The following is a 26,719-nucleotide window of genomic DNA, read 5'->3' on the forward strand; positions in this document are numbered from 1 at the left end:
CCCGGCACGTCTGAACCGGGCAGAAAAGACAAAATACGTTCGAGGCAGCGGCCGACACTTGCCAATCGCTTCGGTGCCGCGGAAGCGTCTACACAGAAACGGCCCGCGCCCTTCCCCCGGCCGCTCCCGCGCTCCCAGCCCTCACACGGCCATCCGGCAGCCAACAGGGCGCCCCCGCCCCGACGGCCCCCGGGGCGGCGGGGGGGTGCGACGCGCATGCGCCTCGCCACCCTCCCCCCCCCCCGGCGGGCAGCGCTGCAGCGTCCTGACATCAGACGCGCGGTCCCCCGGCAACGGCCGGACGTCGCGAGGCCGCCAGGAACCCGGAAGCGGCGGGCGAATAGGAGCGAGTGGCGCAGTCAGCGGGGCGGGCTCGGCGCGCGCGGAGGGCGGCAGCAAAGTAGTCCCGGGAGGCAGCGGCCGTTTGGCGGTGGTGCGGCGGGCTCTGGGCGCAGCGCGGGGAGCCTCGGCCCTATCGGCGCGCTCGGACCGGGCGACCGCACTGCGCGGCCGGGGAGATGGCGGCGGACAAGGCTGCGGGTGAGTGTGAGGGAAGCCGTCGCCGCCGCCCGCCGTGGCCGCCTCGGGCCTGCGCCGCCTGGCGCGGAGGGATACGCTCCCGCGCGGGGGGCGGTGAGTGCCGGAACGTCCCAGGCGGAAGGAGAAACGAGTACCTGGCTCGCTCGGTGCTGTTTCCTTCCGCCGAGGAAGTAGTGCCCCCGCGGAGGCGGGACTGCGGGCCGCCGCCGGCGGCCGAGGTGGCCGGCGTGAAGTGCCCGGTGTGAGGTGCCGGCGAGGCCTGCCGCCTGTGGGCGCCTGTCCTGGCGGGTCACCGGACGGGGCGTGTGGGGACGGGGCCCCCAGTGCCCTCGGTGAGGGGGGCTGAGCAGCTGCAGCCTCCTGGCCTGGAAGGGCTGAGCGGGGAGGGCGTTATAGACGTATGGCGGGGGTGGGTGTCTCCCTGAGCTGAACAACAGCGGCAGAAGTTGATCTTCTGGGTTAATGTGTTAAACTCGGGCGTTCGGAAGGTGCTGGCGAGATTTGAACGCTTCGTGTTGCTACTTAATCTCTGGAGTTCGGTCTGATTCCCTCTGAGTTGCCGCTTTGGTTTCAGGGGATGTGTGGGTCTTTCCTAAGCTCGGGCTGGAAAAGACACTGTGGAGAGAAATCACTGAGATAAAAAATAAATCATCTTCTGGTAAACACCCGAAATAAATCTCAAGTACAGATGCTGTGTAACTCATTAGCATTGATAAGCTACTGCTTGTCCACCTCCCATAGGACTACCCTTCATGCAAAAAAATCCTCTGCAGGAAAGGTCCTTCCCTCAGATGGCAACTCAGTGGGGATGGAGAAGAGGGCGATGCGGAGGAAACCCAAAGGGATCTACCGGTGTTCTTTGGGTTTTTTCAGTTGGTTTTACGTGGCTGGGAGCTTTATTTAAAGTTGCCTTAGGCATTTTTTTTTCTGGATGCCAAATATGAAACTCCTCAGTATTGGAAAAAGATTGTGGGAAAAATTAGTGTACTGTACTGAGTGATGTGTACTAAACTATCCTGTGTTTGTTTATAAGCACTGTGTCTCCTAAAATACAAGAAAAAAAATGGCATTAAGTTTTATATTTTTGTTGTTGTTGCTCTTGGAAGAGTTGAAGGAACTTTTCAGTTGTACTTCCTTAAAAGAAAGTATGTGCCCAAATGAATCAAAGATGTGAGCTATGGCAAGATATTCTACGTACTATACTTGTTCATAGCAGTGAGTTACAAATAACTTTCCATTGAGAAGTGTTTGCTTTTTATCATACAATATTGAAGTCTATTACATTTATACTAGTAGTACAGTGTCTCATAGAAAACTGTAGTCTTGGTGCCACAAATTGTCATCTTATAAGGGCTGAACGCTCTGGCTGGTCTTCATACCCTTCAAAATGCTTTTGGAGCAAGGGTCGGATGATAGATTCCTCCCCTTCCAAGGAAGAGATTATCCCCCTGCTTGTAGAGTTTGGAAATAAAAGATAATTCTAGAGGTGCTCTGGTATCCAACAGCACTCTTCATGCATAATTTACAGGGCCTAGGAACAAGAGAGCTCAGGAATAGCAGTGCTTGGAGATACAGAGAACAGGTATGAGAAGGATAATGATTGCAGTCACTCTCCAGGTGTCTTCGGGTATGTGTATGTGGGAGATGGGCTTCTTGTTGCTTAAATGATGTGGCAGCAAGCCAATGAGGAGAGCAATCTCCCTTTTGAGTTGGCAGTCTCATGCTTTTCCTTGTTCTCCTCTTGTAGAGCCAGTTCTGGTTCTGCTGTCCACTGTGATGTAACTTCTCCAGTAGGAACAACTGCCTGCTTGTGGAAAGCAAACAAACCTCCATGACATTTCTGCTGCTCAGCCCCAGGATTGCTAACTAGGAAGATAATTTCCTCACTTGCTTCTTTAACTTCAAACTCAGTGCAGCAGCTTCCTCCAGATCAAAATCTGAGCAGTTGATTTTTACAACCTTTTCCAGTTTGCCCCTTTTGCCCCTCATCACTAGCCTGATGTGTATTAGTTTTAGAGTTGCTCTGTACTTTTGAAAGTTGGACAAAATGAAAAGTTAAACTAACAGGTCCATGTGTAAATACCATTTACAGAGATAAATTGAGTCCTGTCATTTGTAAAGCAGAGATTCTGCACCATTTCAGATGTTTCAGCTGATAGTTGTAGCTACTTTATGGATAGGAGCATGTTGGTAGTGACTGGTGTGCCCTGTGTTACCCACACCACATGCTTCTGCAAGAATGCTGAAGATCACTAGATCTGAGTGAGCAAGTGACATGCTCTATGTTTTGACAGGGAACAATGCCTCTACCTGTTTCATTTTCAAATGCCTCAAGAAATGTGGAAATAATAGTTTTAACTTGCTGTGGTCTTGCACTTGATTGCCATTTGCAGCTGAGAGAGCAGGAGTACTTTTTTTCTCCCCCCATTTAGGTGGAATTGGAGGGTTCTTTTCAGTATCTTGAGCCAGCCAGCTTTTAGGTGACTCCTGTCTGTGAGATCTCTTGATAATAAAGATCAGCTGAAGCAGTAGATCCTGGTCTAAACAAGAGCGGCAGGATTACAGTAGATTAGAAGGACCTTTAGCTCTTTAACATGTTTCAAGTGTGTCTGGGCAAAAAGGATAGAGAGTAGCCAAAGTGGTTTTGTTGTTTTTGTTTTTGGTTGGTTTTTTGTTTTGTTTTGTTTTTTTTCCAAAGGAAAGAGCTATGCTGTGAACCATGTCAGCAGGACTTTAGTTTTATTCTTTCTTGATAAGCTTCTAGTTCAGGTTTCACAAACCTGCTTTGTTTACTGAGTCGAGGTAGGTCCAGTTGATCGGATTACAGCCATAAAATTGACTTTACAGGAGAAGGGACAGCTCTGTTTTTGCTTAAAGTACTCCCCAGTTTAATTTGGTTTTTTTTTAATGTACCAGCAGACTTAGAGACACAGTGAAATTTGTAGACCTATCCTGATTTTTCCCTAGGAAATACATCGAACAGCTATGTAAGTGGTGCTTTTATTACACAACTTAGACAACAGTCTCTTTGGTTTATCTTTCACTTAACTGAAGACATTTTACTTCGGGATTTGGACTTCCATAAGCCCACCTTCGTTTGAGATGCTTGTTTTTACGAGCTTGCATACAATGGCAGTAATGAGTAATGCACTCGGTAGTTGATGGCACTCTGCTATGTAAACCTTCGTGTGAGGAAACTCTTGACCAGACCAAGCATTATCAACTTCAGAAGTCTTAGAGTCTCAAGTCTCTGCACTATTGTTACTTTTACTAGCATAATCTAAAAGGTGTGCTGAGCAAGTAAAGCAGATAATGTAACTGTTAGCATGGAAGTTTGAGGGAAGATGCATTTGCTTATTTGCTGTTCTTCTGTTCAGCTGTGCAACCACAAGATTTAGAGCAGGAATCAGATCTAGTCTATATTTAGCTTGAAGGAGAAGTGCTGCTGGTTCCTTTCCTCTTTTGCGGCAGAAAACCTTGGCACGTCAAAAATTTTCTGAGCTTTTTTATATTAATTTTTTCTCCCACCTTTCCCTTTCAAAGAAAAGGCAGTGCAAGTGGTGTTGATCATGCCTTATGCATGGTCAGATTTTATAGCAGGTGCATGCAGTTCTGTAGCCCCCTGAGGATCCATCCCTCTGGAGTACTAAAATTGCTGAATCCTGAGTTTTGTCTAAATCACAGTGGATTACTTTGTAACTTGCACATGGAAGATTGTTGAGATTTTAAAATCTGAACCTTGTTGGCATCTTGATGCAGGATGAAAATCACAACCAAATATTTCCAGTCCTTGCTCAAATGTGTTATTGCCTAGGGCAATGGAAGGGATCTCGCTATCTTCCCAGCAACAAGCACAAACTATAAATAGATTACTAAGTCTGGTTTATTCCTACTGTGGATGTTAATTGATGAATCTTCTGAGGTTTGGTTGCCCTTACTGTTGTTGTTTGTCTTATATTTGTAAATTTTCATAGTCAGTAGCAGATGATCCAGATATATTGGTGGTGATGGGGAATGGATTTTGCAGTGGAACTCACAGATAAGTGTTTTCATTTGTTCAAAGTGAAAACAAAATTAGCAGAGTTTGCATTACATCTGTGAATTCTGAGGAAGAGAAAGAAGACATTGAATTTACAAAGCCTACCTAGCCTATTAAGATAGCAAAAGGTAGGTTAGAACAAAGCTTCCACTGTGAAATTCAAGAAATAATTTTCTGCAAGAGTGGAAACCATTGCTGGTTTATAAAGTCTTTGTTTTGAAAACATTAAATTATTTTTGTATGTTGTACCACGAGTTAATGCTTCTAGAAATAAGCTGTCTGGTGTGGTGGTTGTGTCGTGTTTTGCATTGGTTTTTTTCCTGCAGTAGTTTGCGTTCAGTACAAGGAAGGGTTTGGTGGCGTTTTTTCCAGCTTCTTTGACATGGAATGCCTGTGCTGTGATTTTTAATGCAACTTTACTAAATTCTTAATTGTGTGATGACAGAAGGGTTCAGTAGACTCCTTTCTGAAAAATATGCTCAGTAGTGACTGAAAGGTAAAACATTAGGAATTCTATGTAAAAGAAATTGAAGACAATTAAAACCTTATTATATTGGAATATAAATGCTCAAAGGGGCCACCATCATAATTGCTACATGCTGTTCTTGTTGTCTTAACCTGGAAAAGGATATAGTAGAACTAGAGAAGATTCTGGGGAAAAAGTGGAGAAGATGCAGAATAAACTGTGCCTGCTCACCTTGGAAGAAAGATGATTCAAAGAAAGATCTGCAAGATCAGGAGTGAGGCTGAGAAAGTGAATAGGCAGCATTTGCTCATGTCGTGCAGTATAATCACTAGATAACATTTGATGGAGTATACTAAAGAGTACGAAAGTATAGAGAGTTTTAAAAAAAGATATATCAAGTCTGTCAGTGGTTATTTTTAATGATGGTTTGATTGCAGCCTCTTATTTAGGGAGACTTATTCTTCCAAAGCAGGGAGGTGGGTGTAAGTTCTGGTGTTTGCTCTGTTTTTTGTGTTGTTCCTTAAAGTATCTCTTGCTGTTTAGGAAGCAGCACACAAGATGCATGGGTTTTTCATCTAGCCCAGGGTGGTACTTATTCTATGATGTGTGGCCTTCACAGCTAATTTTTGTGCAAATAAAGACAATCCTAGTGTACGGTTGCAGCTTTAAAGAGAAATCTAAAGTGTATGCATTGTCAGTTAACTTGTAGGACTTTGCTTATTGATTGAGCACGGTAACTTAGCTAGGATTATTACATTTACATTTTTTGGAGAGGAATTCACTAGGAGTGTAGGATAACTTGAGATATTTTAGTGTAGTAGCGATTCAGTGCTGCATTTACCTGGGAAGTTACTTGTACTGGCAGGAGGATCTTAAGAACTGGAAGAAACAAAATTTTTAAACTGAATAGCTGTCATCACATTTGCAAACTTTCTTGTAATCTTCTGTCCACTTTACAGATCAAAGTACTGAGAAACATGAAGGAGCAGGTACCTCTGGGATTACTGATCAGGAAAAGGAACTGTCAAGCAGTGCATTACAAGCTTTTCTGGTAAGACAAAGCCAAACTCTGAGACTTCTAATTTACCACATAACTGCTAAGTGGGCCTATATAATTATTTTTCCTGTTTTCTTAGCATGGTTGCAAATGTGTTAATGAGATATTATATCAGAAGTAGCACTAGTAGTGTTATAAAGTCAGCACATGCATTTTCTGTCTGCTATGATGTGAGAAGACTGAAGGGGGTACTTGAACAAAGTGTACAAGAGCACGTTTAATCTTGATTCTCAAAACTCAGTAGCCTTAAAAGCTGTATAATGAGTTAATTAGAAGCAGCAGGCTGCTATTCTGTATCAGTGTTGGAAATGCATGATCTCTCTGAAGAATTAATTGCTTCAGGCTAAAATTGTTGTGTTAAAGGGTTTAAAGGAACCACATGTATTTAAAAAACAGCAACCAAACAAACCTTTTTCATTTTAGCATTTTGCTGTATTCCTTCACAAAAAGCATTGTATACTATCCTGTCACTTTACATTAAAACATATTCTTCAACACTTAACACCTATAGGCAGTATTTACTACCTGTTTTGTGTTTCTTGGAAGATTTTATGTGTGTGTTAAAATTCACCATGTACCATGTACCACATGTTTCAGTTTACTTCTTTGTCTTCTAATTTTATTTAGTGTAGTAAGTGAGAGGAAGTATAATTGCTTTTCCTTTCAATTGTTGTGCTCTTATTATCACAATGCCTTGCATAATTCAGTTTTGGATGTGTTAAATAGATCAGGGGAAGAATTTAAATACTGTCTTTTGAGATTCCTGCTTGTATATTTCACTCATTACTTTCATTTTGTCTGGAATGTTGTGACATGAAGTGCATGTAGTTGGTCCTTAAGCTGACTACAGCTGATATTGTTCACTGATGTCTTGAGTGCTTTCTAGCTCAATTATTCTTTTTCAGTAACTTTTTGCTCATTGGCATTTGATCCTGAGAACTGAAGGCACATGAAAGGGTTGTCTCTTTTCCACCTTGCCCACAAATCTATGTGCTAAAATATTTTGGTCTGTTGATGACTTCATCTTTGGTTTTATACTGGTCCACTGTATCTTGTTTATCTCATGACTTTTTTCTTGCTTTAAGAACTCCCTAATTTCATGGAGTTGTGAGGTGGTGACAGATCTGAGCAGAATTAATCTGGTGCCTTGTTTGCCAGTTTTGCTTGCTACCAAGTTGCTGTAAATAGCTTTGTGGACTGCCTTGTGTGCTGCTTTATCGTATTGTGCTTCCGATTTCAGTCTCAATAGAATTACTATAGAATTGTATAGTATATTCTAGAACCTGTCTAGTAGAGTGCAGTAAAGGACTGTTAGCTGTGGAAAACATCACAAAATAGGTTGAGCATTTAAGGGTTCAAAGTTTTTAGTCCAACCATGGTTAGAATCCTTGTTGCTGTGATCTGAAAGCTACTCCTGTTGAAGAGAAGCTCTGAGTGTGAACATGTGAAGAAAATCATTGGGTGATGAACTGTCTTAATTAAAGAGCATGCCAGCAGTTGAGTTGCAAGTCCCTGTGTTCATGCACATGATCACTAGGTAATCCATGCTGTTGATACTTGAAGTTGTGTGGAAATACTGTGTGTTAAGGTCCTGCTACCTCTCTCTGTAAATTGTATAACTGCTTTCACAGGAGACTGAAGGAACTGGGATGGCTCTGTTGAAAGTAGCTGCAGAATGGCAACTTTCTTGGGAAGAGCAGATGGACCACAGAGCCTTTCTCTGTTGTAATTCTTCCCTTAATAGAGGAGGTTAGGCAGGAGCCCAGGAGAAGCTCTATGGAATAGCAGTTAAAAAGGAAGTGGAGAGTGGTTGTGGTACCCAGGAGCATAGCTTTTGATTGTGAAGCATTGACAGAGATAGAAATGAATCTGCTTTTCTGACTGACCAGATTGGAAGTAACTCTGATATGGAAGAGGGGAAGGTGATGATTCCTGGATAGGAACTGAACAGTAGAGAGTAAAGGATCATTTAGGCTTAACGTAGTTGAAACAGTCTGGAGTTCTCTTTCATTCCTCGATGCCACTAAATTCCTTCTGCACAAACACAGAAAAGACTAAAACTGAAAGCAGAAAGAAATGAGCCATTCTGAAGTCCTTGCTTATTCCTGAAGTCCGAGAAAGGGGTTTCTTGATTATAATCACACCTCAGAGGAGCATCATGCTTGGATCCTAGTTTCTGTTTAGACATACCTAGATGATTGAATACTTAATTCAACAGCTAAAACTTGTAAAATATTATTTAGACCTTTACTGGGAAAGTGACGCCTTCTTTTTCCAACCCATCTTAAGCTGACTTCCACAGACTAAATTGTAACTCACAGTCTCTCCAGATTAAGTGAGGAATAAACATAAAATGATAGGATGGGACTTAAGTAAGCAACTGAAGCTGCTCAATATGCATGTGATGGGGAAAGACCATGAAAACTGAGGAAATAAAGAATCTTGAAACTTAAAATAATGCAACAAAGAGAAATCAGAATACTTTTCATGGAAACATGTTTATAATAATCGGCTACTCCATTTGTCCTTCCTCCACAAAATTCTTTTGAAGTTTGGACATGACCTCAACTTTTAGACTTTCTTCTCATACATATTAATCTGCATAAATAATGAAGTACGTGTGTAGAGGTTTGGTTCACTTCACTTGCTGTTGATAAAAGGAAATACTACTTTGCCTTCTAAACTTACAGAGGATACTTTCATTAAAACTTAGTAGCCTGCTAGTTTAAACTTTGTATCTTCTAATGCATGTTTCTGGTATGTTTGCAATTTCCAGGCTGGAAACTATGATGCTTGTTTACAACACCTAAATACCCTTCAAGACATAAACAAAGATGACTACAAAATAACTTTGAATACTGCAGTTGCAGAGTTCTGTAAAAGTAACCAGACTACAACAGACAATTTGAGACAAACCCTTAACCAGCTGAAGAACCAGGTAACGCAAAGATATTGATATGGTACTTGATTTTGAGTACTGTTAATGGTGGTGAGATCTTCCAGTGAAATAGGAATAAAACTTCTGCCCCTTGTCTTCTAGATTTAATAAAGAAATAAGATAGTAACATTACTTTTAAACTCTGAGTCTGTTTAATCATTTAGGACACTTTTTATAGTTAAGTTTTTACTTATTGTTGAAATTGATCTGAAGCTGAAATGTTTCAGAGGTTATAGCCCTAGAAAGATCTGCTATGTTTTTTCAATAGAAATTTCCTTAACCTGAAATAGTTTGTGAAATAATAAAGAAGTGAAAATGTTACTTTGCTACTCAATTAACAGCTTTCTATTTCATTGTAAATTTTTTGCTGGATTTATGTGGAACAACAATACATTTTATTAGCTTATAATTCTTACTGACCTATCTTCAGACAGATTAATACCTTAGGATTATTATTTTAAATATTTGACATTTTTTAAAGTTGTAGGTATTGAAAGTTAAATGAAACAAGTGGGTTTTTTTCCAGGTTCACTCTGTTGTTGAAGAAATGGATGGTTTAGATGATGTTGAAAATAGTATGCTGTACTACAATCAAGCTGTTATTTTGTATCATCTGCGTCAGTATACTGAAGCTATATCAGTTGGGGAGAAGCTGTACCAGTTTATAGAGCCTTTCGGTATGTAGACAGAAAGAAGAGTTTTGTTCATGCAATAACTACAGGAAGATCATTCAGTCTTTCTCACTATCAGACAAGTGATTTGTAATTTGCCTAATATGGCTCTAAAAAGTAGGTAGGCTTCAGAATAAAGAATATGTTTTACTTATATGAAGGACAACAATTGATTTGGGGGGGAATGTATTTCAGAGACATTTAGCAGGCAAGTATAATGAAACTGAAGTGGATTTTTTGACAGCTTTAAAATGTATTTATGTAAAATGTACAAACTAATTATTGAAAATCTAGTATTTTGAGTCAACATACAACTTCATGGGCGGGTGTGTATTTGTCAGGGCACTCGCAGTTTTAAATACCTGCATTAAGTCATACATAATTGTATGTGCTCATATCTGAATATAAAGTCTCCAGGTTTTATGAGCTATGGCACACTGTATAGTGGAATTGCCATACTTGTATGAAGTAATTTCATAATTCTCGTTGAATTTTAGAGGTGACAAGGCAGAAGGATGTATATGTGTGTGTCTCAATAAATTAAGTAAATGCTACCATTATTCTTCAGTTCTTCCCAGTTTTCAATATGCCTATCTGGGACTTACTCTGTGAGGCCAGCCAAGCAGAGATGTGTTTGTACGGAATCCTTTCAAGTTCTGTGGGATTCTACATGTGTATATGGCTCCATCTGTCTGTTTAGATGCTGGATCTTTGGTGCTGATCTGCTTAGACCAATCCTCAAAATTTAGAAACATGAAATACATGTTAAGCTGTCTTTAGTCTATGCTTTTATGCTGATGCCGTTTGAATGAATTACCTTTTTTTTTCCAGTATGTGTACTTCTCTGTATTGTGTTGATGTCTGCATTTTTTTTCTTACATAATGTATTGATTTTTCTCATTGTGTTACATAGATCCACTTCATAGTTAATTTTTTTTCTTTGGTCATGTTTGGCAGGATTGGTATTAGAGGTGTAAAATCATTTTTACTTCTTTGCTTTATACAGAAGAGAAGTTTGCCCAGGCTGTGTGCTTCTTGCTTGTAGACTTATACCTGCTAACTTACCAAGCTGAGAAAGCCTTGCATCTCCTCGCTGTTCTGGAAAAAATGATTTCACAGGGAAACAATAACAGCAAGAATGGAAAAAATGAGGTAAGCTTAAAATCATATGAATGCCACTACGTCTTTATCAGAAGTATGCTTTAACTCAATCCAAAATTACTCTTTGAAAATACTTTTGAATAATAAAACTGTTAGACTACTTGTAACTTCAGACAGCAACTTATACATGTTAGTAACTGAGTTAATTGTATACAGCAGCTGTTTATTCCCTCCCTTTTACCCTTTTCTCTTATTCCCAGGGAGCTAAGAAGTGTTTCTTAAGTCAGAGACTTGCATTGGAAGGACAGTTGTCTTCAGGGTCAAACATACATAGTTTTTCTTGCTTGTCTTGGATTATGACCATATGAGACCCTAAGTTTCAAAGGGGAAGTCAGCGTCAGAGAGGAATTGCAATTGCATACCATAGTATGGGAAATCAAGCATCTTTTTTACATAGCATCTGAAAGTATGAGGCATACTCCTAAATGAAGTCTTTTGTATGTGTCTTTTGGAAAAATCAGTAGAATGGGTAGTGGTTTGGAAGTGAAACCAGAACTCTTCAGTCTTTTCCTGTTGATGGAATGTCACACTTAAGATAAAACATTTTATCTTTAAGTTTATAGTAATTCTGCTGAAGAAAATATTAGAGAGACTCTAGAATGTGCATATCATCCTTCTGGGTAAGAGAATTCTTCAAATAACCTCAGCCACAGAGCAGCATAGGGTAACACTAATGTTAATATATAATTCTGCTCTTCACAGGCTGGTGTGGTTGTTCGTGGATTTTGATTGTTAAGCTCAAGTTACAGTACTTGGTGGGATGTGTATTTTTTGACTATTAAATACTTGTTTTTCTTCTTCATGTGAGAGTGATAAAAATAGCCTATGAAAGAATCTGTAAACTGAATTTAAAAGGTGACCAATAGTAACACTTCCTTTTATTTGTTTGACAGTCAGGTAATAATACAAATAAAGATTCTTCGAATCAAAAAGCTGAAAGTGGAGCTTTAATAGAAGTTGCTAAATCTAAGATACATCAGGTAAGTGTCTGCATATTATTTATATAAGAACATCGGTTCAAGTTTTCTTGAAACAGTGCCATCTGCTTCAAATCTAGTTCAGCATGAATTGTGATACTGTCTCTCCTTGAATTTCATGTTGTAAAACAAAAGAATGAATTTATCTAACTCTTCCTCTTTGTAAGATCCATGTAGAGGAAAAACTGACCTAACACAGAAAAAAACCCTATTCCAGTCCCTGCAGTTTATCATAATTTTTTTAAACTGCAGTTAGCTGTACTGACTTTATAACTGTTAGGTCTCCAACAGTCTAAAGCTGAGGTTTTATTTCACTGTACTGTTCTGTGGAAAAATATGTGAAGAAGCAAAATGCTTCTCTATCGGCATTCACTTATTAGTGTTTTCAGTTTAGTAGATAAATGTCTGGAATTAAGAGGTTAGATTATTTTAATTAGTTTGTCATTTTAAGTGCTTGTATCTGTGTTTGAATATAGAGTAGCCGTTGACCATTGAACAAAGTGTACATCTGCTTACTGTAAATACGAAGCCTATAAATTTGTTGTTGAAAGTCTGAACAGAATTTATTTTTTAGGAAGGCTTTTTGAACAGCTTTTTACTACCTATTTTTAAGCTCTGTATAGAATACTCTGTACTAAATCTCTGTTGATATGGTTCAACTTGTAGACCTGCACAAGTTGTTGGTTTTTATTTAACAAATTTAATCTTAATTTTTTTAACAGTATAAGGTGAGAGCCTATATCCAGATGAAGTCACTAAAAGCATGCAAAAGGGAGATCAAGTCTGTTATGAATACAGCTGGGAATGTAAGTATTCTTAAGACTATTGTTTTTCTAATCTAGATCTGTTTTCTATCTTAAAACTGTATTTGCTAACTTTCTTTACAAAGAAAAGTCTTATTGAGGATGGATGTCTGAAATAACACTTTATGTAGTCAGTTGGGGTTGTAATCTCTTTTCTGCAAGTGTAATTAATGTAGAATTTTCTTATTTGTTCTGTTTTCAGTTGCTCAGAAAAATGCACTTTATTGCTAACAATACCAAAATAACAGTGAAACACTGTATAATAAAGATGTTTAGTTAGCTTTATAATTTAAGCAATGCAAAATAAGTTTTAGTTTACTATAAATGTTATGGGTATTACAAACTTCTGATGTCATTGGTGGTTTAAACCAGTTCATAAAAGATTAATTTGGGGATATGCAGGGTTTTGGGTTTTTTCTTTTTGTTGAAAATTTTTGGAGGCTTACCTCTTGCTAGAAAGCAGTTTCTTTTTTTATATAGGAATTCTCAACTCAGAATTACGTCCACCATCCCAGATAAGTTCTACATTAACTGAGGAGCAAGGAATGGGAGGAGAGCACTTCCCATTTGTTGCCAGTCTCAACAGCTGCTAGTTTGACAGAAATCATTCTGGATCATGAGGTCTCTGTTGGCAGACCAGGAAGATGACAGCCCAGGAGGAAGTTGTTGAACTCTCTGCAGGGAGGGAAGCATAGGGAGGAGTGTGCTAGAAGACAGGTTGGAGAAAGATACTCAAAAAAAAAAAAAAAGAGATCCTCTGCACTTAGTCATTGCCATGACAGAATTCTCTAGAATAATGTTGGGGTTTAGAGCTGTAACAAAGAGTATGCATAGTTTTGTAGTTCAGAGGAGGTGAGTGTTAATCAGGTGCTCAACAAAGAAATGCTACTTCTTGAAAGTATTAGGGCCTAAGCGCATGGTTTTTTTAAATGACAGCAGAGCCAAGCTGTTTGTGGAGTGATTTAACACTAGCAGTAGAAATCCTAAAACAAGATAATTAACTATTGTTTTCTCCTTCACAGTCAGCTCCTTCTCTCTTTCTTAAGAGCAATTTTGAATATTTGAGGGGCAATTATCGTAAAGCCGTCAAACTTTTAAACAGTGCAAACATTGCTGAACATCCAGGCTTCATGAAAACAGGTAAAATAGAAAACCTTCATCCTGCAAGTACTTAAATGTGTACTATAATAGGACTACTTGTTGATATTAATTGTAAGCATATTAATGATTACTTAAGGGAGTAGGCTCTGAATTTCATAGGTTTATATGCTGGATATGTTTTCATCTTTCTTGTGCTCCTTCACGTAACACTGTTGTGTTTTTATTGAACATTTTTCTAGTCAATGTAGTGATTTTCTATGAAAATGGATTTGTGAAGGTGTAAATGTAGAATTTGCAAGGCTCATATTTGGGTCTCTAAATCAAGACATGAAACAAAAGGCAACATACTAGATCTAGATTTCAGATTTCAGATTGTACTCAGAGAGGAGACTATAGCAGTTATAATGAAGATTGTGGGGGGAAATGTGAATGTTTCATGAAGTGTTAAGGTTTGACTTCTGCTGTATGCCATTTTAAGTTACTTTTATATCTAGAAAGTGTATATGTGTAGACATGCACAGAAATGTAACAACACATAAATTTGTATAATGTTTTAGATATAAAAGTTATTTATATACTATAAATATATATGCTGTGTATATATACCCTCACTGTATATGGTATTATTTAAATATATTTGAAATTTTAGTTGGCTGTTTAAAATATCAATTGAAAAATATGGAGAGAAAGTTGTGTCTTGTGTCAGTAGAGAGTTAGGATTTCAAAAAATACTTGTACTCTAAAACTACTGAGTTTCTTTACTACTTTGTTCAATGCTGGTTTTGTGATAGTACTTTTAATTTCTTGTGCTGTAAGATCTTTTATCTAGTAGATATTGTTGCATAGATTGCAATTAGATGATAGAAGTCACAGAGTTAGCCCTCTGAGTAAATTTTTTAAACTTCTGTATTTACAGATAAGTTTCATAGAAAACATTCAAAATATTTGCCATAATGCCTATTCTGGCATATTTTGACACTTCTTTTAGAATTTACTGTAACTTATCTTTCTGACCGTTTTTATGCTTAGAGTTCTCTTTATAACTTAAAAATTTCTGGGAAGTTTTATTTTCATATAACTCTTTTGCACTAGCTTTTTTGCACAGTAGAATGTTCACTTAATAGTCTTCCTAGGTTACAATAAAATAATGTCTGGTTATTTTGTTACTGGTCTTTTTCTTGGTTGTTTGGATTTTTAGAGTGGTAGTGTGGTTTTTTTCTTTTTTATCAGTGGTAACCCTGTAGAGCTGCAGTTACCAGTAGATAAGTCAAAAGTTTAATTTTCTGTTCTTTATTATTTAGAAGGAACTTCTTTACAGTATTACCTGAACATTATATATTTAGGAAAGAGGGTGCATTTCCTGCTTGTATGGTTAGGTTGACATATTTGTTTATTTTATAAAACTTAGGAAGGTAACATCATTTGAGAATTTTCTTTTTACAAGAGCTGTCTGTTACAAAACTTGAAGTGTTTGCATGCTAAGTTCTATGAAAACCTCTAGGTGAACTTGAATTTGCAATCTGTCACATTTGCTTTATACCTGGCTCTCTTAGAATATGGTGCACAAGATCTGGAAATCTGTGGCTGCTTATACATAGGTCATTTCAGGACAACCGTCCAAAAGAACTAGAATGGTGTACAGCAATGTAGGTTATTAAAATGCTTGTGAGGCAGGGAGTAACTGCATAATCCGTGAGCATCTTGCTGAAGAACATCTTTAATAGACTACCATAATATGCTGACCCATGAGAGAGCGGTGGGAGCATTTTATGGGCTCAGTGATATTTTTCAGTTTACAAAGATGGTCTTTTCTGTTCTCTCAGGTGAATGCTTAAGGTGTATGTTCTGGAACAATCTTGGCTGCATCCACTTTGCAATGGGAAAGCACAATTTAGGAATTTTTTACTTTAAAAAAGCCTTGCAAGAAAATGATAATGCGTGTGCACAGCTAGGAACGGGCAGCTCAGATCCAGGTAGGACTTTTAAGAGATGAAAATAGATGGTGGAAGAGGGGTGGGTGAATCAAGGAAATGGAGGATAGAAGCTTTCAGTAATTATCAGCAAAATTCCTATTTCATCTTTTTGCAGAGCATAAGATAAGGAGGGTAAGAATTTTGATTGTAACTTGATTTCAGAGTATAGTTGCTGTTGCCAGGAATAGGTGATGATAAAATATGTTCCTTTTTTGCTGTTTTCTTTGATGTGCCATGGGGCTGGGGCAATTACTCCTCTCTCGTAGTCCTTGGCCATCAGTCAGGGAGATATGACAAAATAAAGTTTCTGTGACCTATTATGCATCATTAAAGATGTTATTTATAGTCCTGCTGACAGTAGATAGACTCATCAGGATTTGAAGGATGTGTGGGGTTTTTTTTATTTTGTTTTAACTTGGAACATATAGAAAACATGGAGTGCAATACTGTTAAATTAACATTTGGAAGACGGTGTATTTCTCAAACGTTCTTACTGAACAATTTCTGAGAAATGTATGAGAAATGTTCTTCTATTGTTTAGTTTTATGTATAGTTTTATCTGTCTACTTTTGTTGTAAGTATACAAAAGACAAGAAAATAAACATTATAATAAGTTTTCTTGCTTTGATTAATAATACTTTTTTTTTTCTCTTCCAAGTAAATGATTTCATGATGAAGTGATAATTTTTTCCTTTCTTGTTTTCTTTAAAATCTAGTTACTATCACACAGTTTATTGATTTTCCTATTCCTCCCCTGGCCCTGTACCTAAGTGCAGTCTTAGGTACCAGTGTGAAGACAGAAAATGTTTTATGCTTGTTAACAGCAAAGTGGTTTTCTTCTGGAATTTATATGAGTAATAAAGATGTGTATTCTCACAAATATGGGATTCAATGTTATTATATAACATTTGGCTTGAGTGACAAGGAGCTTAAGTGGTTAGCATTTAATGTACTTCAACCTTTATTAAGACTACAATTAATTTGTCTTTGATATCAGCTTTGATGTGGAAGGAATTTATTTACAGAGGGAGGCTAGTGAATTTCTGTGATGAAAGGGGTTTTTGGTAGTTTTTGGGTATTTTTCACAGCTTCCCTCCTTGTCCCAGAGTTATGTTTTCTGCTCTCCTGAGCTGCACATCCAATATGATGTAATCCTTTTCTGCAGGTAAAAAATTTTCAGGGAGACCCATGTGTACACTACTGACTAACAAACGGTATGAGTTGCTCTACAATTGTGGAATTCAGCTCTTGCATATTGGGAGGCCCTTAGCTGCCTTTGAATGCCTGATTGAGGCAGTCCAGGTTTATCACTCAAACCCTCGTCTTTGGCTGAGAATAGCAGAATGCTGCATTGCTGCCAATAAAGGGGTAAGTAGATTTGCAAATTCCTTATTTTGATTGTAGTTATGAAATAAATACATGGGATCACAGAAAGGAAGAAATAATATCTTGAGTTGAACTATGCATTTTAAAGGCCTAATGTTGCAACACCTCTGTGTAAGTCCAGATTAATTAATTTTCTGTATATGTGTGTTTGCGTGTTTAATCTGAAGCTGCAACAGGTGGAGGAAAACTGCCATAGAAACAGTGTCTTGATACCCAGTGTTTAATTGACTTTTCTAAGATCAGAACAATTAGAGTAGGCTATTCAAAAGATTGGCATGAGATGAAACAAAAGCACGTAAGTGGCTGTTAGAGCTGCTCTTTACAAAGTTACAAGTTGTTTTTTTTTCTGGAGAGACTGGTTAAGCATCATTTTGTTTTGGCAATTTACTGTCACACCCCTTTGGCATTCCAACTCATAATCTGAATGGGTAATCCTGAATTCGTTTGAAGCATGTTAGATTTCTCCAAGTCATCTGATGGTTTACCTTAATTTGTCTTGAAACAATTTTAGAAATAAACATAAAGATATTATTTGGAAAGAAACTTGTATTATTCTCTAATGAGGCATCACTTTATAACAGGAAACAGTATGTTCTTTCTGTAGTGAATGCTCTCTACTTAAAATGTAGGTGTCAACATTAATAGTTTGAATTACTATTTATGGATACTTTGGGATGCCTCAGCTTTCCACACGCATTTCACATTGGTTGAAAAATCTTGGGGTTTATCTATATTTATATATACGTAAAACCCATATAAAATAATACATGGTATATATTGAAAACAAACAACAACAAAAACAACAAAACAACCTCACAAGTAATTTGGTCACATCGCAAGTAATTCTGTCTTTTTTTGTGTAAATGGAAGAATTAAACTTGCTCAGGATCTTTTCTCTGTACTCCCTGTACTTCCAAGGATTTCTGTTCCTGGATAGCAGGTTGGAGTGAGGTGAGATTGGAGTCGGTGACCATTTGTAGTGTCTAAGGAAGGAAAATTTTTTGGGGCTGTTCTTGAAGGTTTTATATTCACTTTGAGGCTTGATGCAAAGAAACAAATCTGATAACTTTTGTTGCTGATACTTTGAGGTGGAAGGGTTGTTAATTTTTTTTTTTTGAAAATTTTTGACAGAAACATCTTAGATTTTTATGTTTAGACTCTAGGAATTGCTTTACCACGTTTGAAATGATGAGGTTCTATCTTAAATTTTAGTTGGAGTAGTAGGAGAAAACATATCTATCCAGTAGAGATCCTTTGTCTCTACTTTAAGGCTAGATACTATGGTGTAAAAGATATGACTGAAAGTATGTTGCTACTGTTTTAGCAGACAGTAAGGTTAGGGTTTTTTATGTTTTAATGAATATGGTTATTGGATCAGACTGGTGAATAATCTTCTTTAAAAACAAAATATAGCGCTGTGTCCTAGAACTATTGGAAGATGCAAAGACTCTTGTAGAGGACTACTAAAAGTATTTGGTTAAAGAGAAGCTTCCTTCCTGGGGTGGTGTTAATTAATTACAGTTTTCCTGATGTACAAGTAATATAAACTCCTTTTTTTTAATTCTGTCTACTGTAAATACATTATCCAAATTCAGACATGGCCTCATTTTGTAGGTCTAAACTGGATGGAGATAATAAGATGTGCTCTGATTTCCACTGAAATCTTTGCATGTGATCTTCCTTCTCTTCATGCAGCCAAAACTCTTCTAAAGATTCATTATTTCCTCACTCAATTGCCACTAGAGGTTGAGAGGGATGAGACTGTAATGTGGCTAGCCTAAAAGTGGCATAGGCTGAGGAAGCCGAGGTCAGCCTTCTCCATCCTGAAGCTGTCACGATCACAGCCACCGACCGGGGAACTGAGTCCCTGACTGCTGAGACTTGTTCCTCTGCTGGCAGTTTGTGGAAACCTGCTGACAGCAGATGTATTGCATGTCCTCTGGGGCATTTTGGTTTCAACCTGTTGATCCATGTCTGTTTAGGATAAGCCCGTATGTTAATTCAGGGGGGTGGGGACAGGATCCTTTGTTCTTTTGAACAGAAGGTTGCACCAAAATAGTACATCTGTGAAATTAAGAGATGCCATACTTGATTCCCTGTTTTAACTGTAACTGACCCTTCTGGTGTGTGGGTGGGATGATGTAATCTATAATTACATGATCCCATGCAGCTATCTCCACAGTATGTCCATTTCACTTGGTGCACAGGATGGGTGGGATTAATTGAACAAATGGCTATATTCACTCTATTATTCTTCCTTCTGATCCTGAATTCTCTCTGTTTTCCTCTTAGAGTGGCCTCCGTGCCTGTTTTTTACTGCACACTATCTGAATTCTTCCAAATACAAAATCCATAAATTTTCCCTTGGGAATTTCAATGGTGCTCATTATTTTGGTGTCTATTTCAGAAAATTTAAGAAATATATTCACAGCTTTATAGCTTTATAGATGAGGTTTGCTTATATCACTACTTCACAGGCACAGCATTGAAGTTTCAAGAGTGTTGGGTCAAAAACGCACTGACTTCGTGTATGTGCTAGCTGTTGTCAGATAGTTCTGAGTTTTATAAAGCACAGTGAGTGTGCACAGCTTTCTGATTTCTGCAGTTTTCTGTGTGTCTTCTACTGGTTACAAATCACACATAGATAAAGAAGGCACAGCTGATCATCTCTAATGGAAAGCTGGGTAGGGGATTAGCATAGGTTTTGTGGCAAAAAACAAAGCTAGGATTCTGTTTAGAAGGACAGTGTTTAGCAGTCTGGAAAAAGGAAAGACAGACCCTCATGGTGCACTTCATTTACTACAGACTAGCCAAAGCAGTAGATCATGCCAGGCTCCTGAAGCCTAGCTTTATTCCTCCTACAGTTGTGATGTTCTGTCATATACCAGGGAGCTTGAATTTGGGTCACAAAACCAGCTTGCTGTTTCCTGAATTTGGAATCTTATAGGAAAAAATTAACTTTGGATGCTGTTAATATTAAAGGCAAAGGGGAATTGTCTTTAAATTATAAGATAGATTTGCAACATGACAAGTAAGGCACTAAAATCAATAGTGTGTTTAATTTGAACTTGTAACTCAATTTGCAGTAATATTCCGTGATATCTAAGTATGAATTCATATTTATTCTCTGAACAGCATACAGAAAAGTAATTTTACTGAAGTGAACTTTCACCCACTTTAGTATTTTAGTTTATAAAATATAGATGGAAGGTTATTCTGCCTTTTTTTAACACCTTTTCTGAAATATGTGCTTCATATCCAAACTCGTATGTATTCTTTTTATTTGATGGTAAATGCCATTATAATGTCAATATTCTTTTTCAGAATAGATTCTGATAAATTTTCTGAAAAGTGATAGCTATTTAAAACACAGATTTAGGGTAAGTTTTTCCTTACAACTGTGACTTTTCATCACTAACCTTACTTAACAAAACAAACAAGCCCTAGTAAATGTGGTGTAGAGATAATTCTTGGGACTTACAATTAGGATGCTTTAAGTTCATTTGACCCCCAGAATATCTGCATACTCAAAAATCTGTTAAACAAGTTAATTTAATGTGACTTTGCATATGTTGCAGTTCAGCTTCATGCTCCCCATGGAACAGTTTGAGAGCAGCTTTTTCAGAGAGCATTTTGAATGCTGTATAAGCAGGGGAGAAGATGGCAAGTGTTACAGTGCTAGTTCTGAATATTATTTGTCTGATCATATGATTTCTTTTTAGATATCCTAGGAGTTTTTTTAATACAACTTGGTTCATTGTTCTTTTGCTTTCAAAACAGAGGAGAAACTAGGTCAGTAGGCTATCAGACAAGCTGTCAGAACTAATCTGTGGTTACACTGTGTGCAGTAAAATCCCTGTGCAACACAAAGACAATAGAAGGTGCCTGATCATTCATGGTACTTAAGATTTAAAACTGTACCCATATAAACTATTAATTCTTACATTTTAGCAAGGTTCAAAGTCTTCTTCCAGCTTTCACTTATTTTGTCAAGCTCTCATTCAACAGCCTTGATACCTTGATATTTTAGTCCTTTTTTTTTTTCCTTCCTTTTAGACATCAGAACAAGAGACTAAAGGCCTTCCCAGCAAAAAGGGAATTGTGCAATCTATAGTAGGTCAAGGCTACCACCGTAAGATAGTCCTAGCATCCCAGTCAATACAGAATGTTGTTTATAAGTAAGTATGTTTTCCATGGGCTATTTATTTTGTTATCATAGCTTTTAAGGATATGTATCTGTTTATTAGGAGTTTTTAAAACTGTCATGGAATAACTGTTCATTTTTGAATTATTAATGTAGTGAAGAGAGAGGCATGCTGAAATGCTTGATGAGTCCTGCTTAAACATCATTTGGATGCCTCTTCTATGATGGCCAGCAGAGGGCTTAACTGTGTATTAATTGTAACTAAGAAGGGCATTAAAGCTTAAAATTTATTTATCTGAAATTTATGTTTCCAGTTAGGTAAGGCTGTCCTCATTTTCTCACTTAAATATTTTTTTTCAGTAATCTGCGTTAGAAAATTGTGGGAAGAATCTAGTTGCTCTGTCATAAAACTCGAGGAAGTGAAGTCAAGAAAAACAAGAGAACTTCCTGTAATTCTGTGGTTGGATCTGCTCACTCTATTTGGGCATCACGGTGTACTTCCCATATATAAGAATAGCAAGATAGATATGTCTTCATAAATTAAATGTGTTATATTAAAACAGGATTTAACTTTTTTAGGAGAAAGTTTTCTCTGCATTCAGATCTTTCTGGAGCTCTGCTTTTATTTTTTAATTTAGTAGGGTCGCTACTCACTGGCTAACTTCTGTGTCTGTTTCTTTTAAGTGATGGGCAGTCCTCAGCAATACCTGTAGCCAGTATGGAATTTGCAGCGATTTGTCTAAGAAATGCCTTGCTGCTACTGCCGGAAGATCAGCAGGAGCCAAAGCAGGAAAATGGATCTAAAACTAGTAATCAGCTGGGGGGAAATACAGAAAACAGTGAAAGCAGTGAAGCATGCAGGTAAACAAAATTGCATACAAACCTTTCTTTTTGTCCACAGTAACTCTGGGCTGACAGTCTTTGTCTCTTTGGCCAGCAGAAAAAAAATAACGTATTTGTAAATTCTCTTAGTAGTGTTGGGATATCCAAGGAAATTGTTTGGCTGCTCGTTGTTTTAATTGCTGGTATGCTAATTTAAGAACAAAATACTGAGTTGATTCCTACCATTCCTAACAGCTTTAATGAATTAGATACTGAAGTTCTTTTTTTCACTGGCCATCTTTTTTTCTGTGCTGTGTTTTCCCACACCCTCCTGCTGTGCATATTGGTATTTCTCTAATTGTAAGTGAAGTTTCACATGTTACAGTGATTTTGTGTGTGTGTGTGTGCACGTGCACCATGTACTTGATTCAATATATAAATGTCTAGCGACTCAGTTGTAAACAATTCCCCATGGTAAGATTTGACATTCATCAGCCTTAGTATGCTTTATGTTTGTTTTAGACTAGAAATGGGAAACTAGATTTAGAAGATAAGTAGGAAAGCAGCATGGAGCTATTGCTTAATAAATTGCATTTTACAAAAAAGAGTTTAAGAAAAATATCTCTTTTCTTCTCTAAGCTTCAGAAAAATTAGCTCGTAGACAATGTATGTCAAATGTTAAATAGCAGGAAGGTGTTTTAATATTTTGTGTTGATCCTGATAACATTCCAAACTTCCTTTTGAAGAGTAACTTTGTTGACCATAGCCTGTACCTTTATTAATGACCATTTTGAGAAGGGAAGAGTGACAAGAACTAATCTGGAAAAAGTGGCTATATCAGAACTTGAACTACTTAGAGAGTAATGAAAAACCACAATGTTTTTGTCAGACCCAAGTACAGATAAATTTTAAGAAGATAAGATCCATTTGTCACATGGCAGGATTTACTGCACATATGCTGTGTTGCACAGGCACAAGGTGCATCCTCATATATTCTGAGGTTGCCTGGGGATAGACTAGGGCTGGCGGTTGGTGGCTGTTACTGCTACAGCAATATTTGAAGGCTGTTCAGTGTAACTGTTTTTTTCCCAATGACAATCTTTTCTGTCAAGTGACCAAATGAATTCTAAAAATCTGGGGGGTGGGGTCATGGTGTGTGGGGTGGTTTTTTTGTTGGGTTTTTTTTTTTTCCTTACCAAGGCTGGAGGTTATGAACTAACTTCTCCTGGTGAGCTGTATGCAGCCCATTGAGATGAAGGTTCTCTGGCTTAAATGAAACTTCAATTTTAAGCTTATGGGGCCCATGGAGGGGCAGTGATAAAAACAAACTGGTGGCCCTTACTCAGACAAGACCACCTTTTTTGTTTTGTTGGGGGAGGGTAGGTGGGGTGTTGGTTTGTTCTTGTAGGAGTGAGGAAAGGAAAAATCAGATGCTTCTTCAGCTTAAAAAAACAATTTTACAAAAGACTGCCTCTTATCTCCCAGTGGTCATTGTCAATTTCAAAATATCCAGCAGCAAAGCAGGCTGTTCTTGAATTTGTGTGTCACATTCTGAAAGGTTCTCTAAGGATTTGTTCCTTCTGACAAGGGACCCTCTGTGAGAGAACAGTAAAACATATAAGACATTTGAAGAAAATCACACTAATTGAACAGGATGGTTTTGAAGCAAATCCCACTAATTGAGCAAGCTGATTCTGAGGCAGATTCTTCTCTTATTCACAAGAAAACAGTGAATACTTTCAATGGTTAAGGGTATTTTTTTAATCTAATTTTTTACAAAGGCATGAAGTATGTACAATACAACAGTATTGAGTACCGGTTTCCTTGGAATCTGTTGCTATCTGTTTTGAAGGGCTAAGGTGGAGTTATCTTACCTGTTTGCAATAAACAGATGTGAAACTATCAATTAAAAAGTTCTTGTTAAGTGGACAGACTCGGTTTCAATTCAGATTTTTTTTTTTTTTAAATTTGTTTCGAAACCTTAGTGTCTCTCTCTGCCAAGGTGCAGCTGTTAGTGTTCTCTTCAGTTCTCATTGCAGAAGGAGGTGCTTTCAGCTTATCGGAAAGCAAAGTTGCATACCTTTTAAACAGAGTGAGCCAAGTGTAATTTTAAGAAAGTGGAATTTTATTCAGGGGGTAAAAAAAAAAAAAAAAAGACATTTTGAAATAATAATAAAAGCTAAGGGCAGCTAGAAGTCTAAAGGAAGCTGTAGCACTTTGTGGGTTATCTTCTTGAATATTTGCATAATTAGGTTGTAGGATATCTAGGGAGAGAACTAGTTTACTGCTTTTCTTACAGGCTAAAAGAACAGAGGCTACAAATGCAGCGTGTTCTGTGTCTCTCCAGTTTAAAGTTCTTGTCCTACGCTGAACTCAAAAATAGCTCAAGGCTGTGGAGAATGGTGGGGGTTGTTTGGACTGTCAGTCAAATCCTTCCCAGCAAATGTCCCCCTTCTTCCTTCTCAAATAGAACAGTTAGGATAAGAGCATGTGCCTCAATTTCTGCATAGCTTCATTTCCCTGTTCTTTAGGCTATCGAATTTTTGATGGCCTTTTAAATGGAGTGAATAAATATAAATGCCTATTACACTGAGATTTTTTTTAATTATTTACAGTCACTCCTTATAACTAATCTGTCTTCATTCTAGCAATAAAAGTCATGAAGGGGATAAATTCATTGCAGCTCCACCATCTTCGCCTTTGAAGAAACAGGAATTAGAAAATTTAAGGCAAGTAAATAATATAAAATATTTACCACTATGATTCTGGAGTCATTCCTAGCTTTTTTTTTCCAGACATTTGCAACATTGAATTGTAGTCGTTAATCTAAGAATGCCTTTTTTTCAAATGCATGTGCTTCCTTTCTTCTGGGCTTTGAATCCGAACAAATAGAAACCATGCAGACTTCAGTTCAGAAGGCAGATCAGTCTGTCTGATCCCACTGTTATAGGTTTGGCATTATATATTGGGCAAAACTAAAAAAAAAGCAAGTCCCATAAACACCAAAGCTAAAACTGACAATGGCTGTTGTGATTGGTGGAAGGAGTGGAAATTATTGTATGGTACCTTTTCCCTTTAAGGCATTGATAAGGCTAGTTTGGAATTCAGCCCCCACAACATTATATGCTTGTTGGATGGAAAAAAAAAAAAAAGGAAGTGGTAAAAGCAGCTATGCTGCTTTCAGATGAGAACGGTGCTCCTTTCAGGAGTAAATCTGTCGTTTGCATAAAATAGAAATAAAAATTGCCTCTGTCCAGGCATTTGACTTCCTCACCATGGAAGAACATAGGTAAAATTTGACTGTAGATTTTTTTTCATGTTCTCAAAGATCCTTAAACTATTTATTCAGCAGTGTGAGTGCTCTCCAAACAGAGTAACTTCCATGTGCCTAAGTATGTTATCTAGAATCTCTTTACTTTTCCCCAACAAGATTATAATTTGCTGGCAATGTTAATTATTTCAGGTGGCTGCCAGTCTGTTGAAAATCACTCTTACTATAAAGCTTGCACCTGTTTAGAAAAAAGAAATCTGTTTTAAGTTTCCATTGTGGACAAAGCATACAGTAATTTCCCACTTAAACTCTTGGGTAAACACTGTTCCAGTCTAACTGCAGGTAACCTGTGTTTTATAATGACCAGCTTAACCTTAACTTTGATTCACTATGTGTAGCAAATCTACTTGTATTGATTTAAAAGCAATATAGCAGGAATCTGTGAGGAGACGTTGCTGAGACTTTATTTATTCTGAAGTGGTACAAGAGTATGCTACTTGAAATTGAAAGTGCTGGATTAAAAACAGTGATGTGGGTTCATTGTGGTTTGGGGTTTTTGGGGGTTTGTTTGTTTGTTTTTTCCTGACTGTTGAAAATGTTGCCACATGTCAAAATTACATGGTGTCACATTGTGATATTTCTTTTTTTTAATACATAGTCTTTTCTTTCACAATCAGCTGTTGTCAGGTTTCATCAGTAGATGACAACATGTCAGGGAAAACTTAGAAGTTTAGCAAGAATTACACTGCTTCTTGTAAAGAACATCATATAAGGAAAGGAAAAGCATTGATTTATTTTTTTTGCAATACTTGCTTTGGTGGTTAAATCCAGAGGACTAGACATCCCTAGAGAGTGATTCTGTTAAAACTCTTTCTAAGTTTCTGCAGATAGCTGTGAAAACTAAAATACGTTACACAAATGTTAGTATATTCCCTCAGTCCTGCTCACTAAGGAGCTAAGTAAGAAAATTAAAATTCTTGTCTAGTCAGGGAAAATTAAGAAAAAAAAAAAAAATTCTGAATGTTGGCAAGCATTATCCTGAGTAATAGGTGTCTATTCAGTTCAGTTTTTCCCTGTAAAATCACTGGATTGAAAAACCGCTATTGCTTCTAGAACTGAAATGCTTTTTTTGCATGACTTTGTACAGTTGCACATCCTAATAAGAGTTTAAAATGACTGTCTGACTTTATCCCTAAATAGTTCTTAAAAATTAACAATACCATCTAGAGAAGGCTTATGTGTCATATATATTGTTTTGTAGTTGTGCACAAATTAGTTGAGCAGACTTCTGATAATAAGCAGTAATTCAATTGCAATGTTTTAAAAGCAACAGGCAGAAGCCTGAGGACACCAAACACTGCTAAGGATTT

The 26,719-nt window shown here is 37.6% G+C and overlaps 1 protein-coding gene across 2 annotated transcripts in view; it reads left to right on the forward strand.

The window, feature by feature from the left end:
* Window positions 1-239: 239 nt before the first annotated feature.
* Window positions 240-26,719, forward strand: part of CNOT10 (CCR4-NOT transcription complex subunit 10) — a 35,790-nt gene continuing 9,310 nt past the window's right edge. Inside the window, exons 1-13 of one of the 2 annotated variants that reach the window (XM_075053220.1) lie at window positions 241-540; window positions 6,005-6,096; window positions 8,879-9,040; window positions 9,567-9,717; window positions 10,718-10,863; window positions 11,766-11,852; window positions 12,572-12,655; window positions 13,675-13,792; window positions 15,577-15,726; window positions 16,892-17,094; window positions 21,169-21,290; window positions 21,941-22,117; window positions 24,727-24,807. In XM_075053220.1, the coding sequence (XP_074909321.1) occupies window positions 519-540; window positions 6,005-6,096; window positions 8,879-9,040; window positions 9,567-9,717; window positions 10,718-10,863; window positions 11,766-11,852; window positions 12,572-12,655; window positions 13,675-13,792; window positions 15,577-15,726; window positions 16,892-17,094; window positions 21,169-21,290; window positions 21,941-22,117; window positions 24,727-24,807 (1,595 nt within the window). In that variant the 5' untranslated portion in view covers window positions 241-518. Of the gene's footprint in view, window positions 541-6,004; window positions 6,097-8,878; window positions 9,041-9,566; window positions 9,718-10,717; window positions 10,864-11,765; window positions 11,853-12,571; window positions 12,656-13,674; window positions 13,793-15,576; window positions 15,727-16,891; window positions 17,095-21,168; window positions 21,291-21,940; window positions 22,118-24,726; window positions 24,808-26,719 lie in introns of both variants that reach the window. The other variant, XM_075053231.1, reaches the window with a different exon arrangement.

This window comes from Buteo buteo, chromosome 2 (assembly GCF_964188355.1).
Source record: "Buteo buteo chromosome 2, bButBut1.hap1.1, whole genome shotgun sequence".
Classification (NCBI taxonomy): Eukaryota; Metazoa; Chordata; class Aves; order Accipitriformes; family Accipitridae; genus Buteo; species Buteo buteo.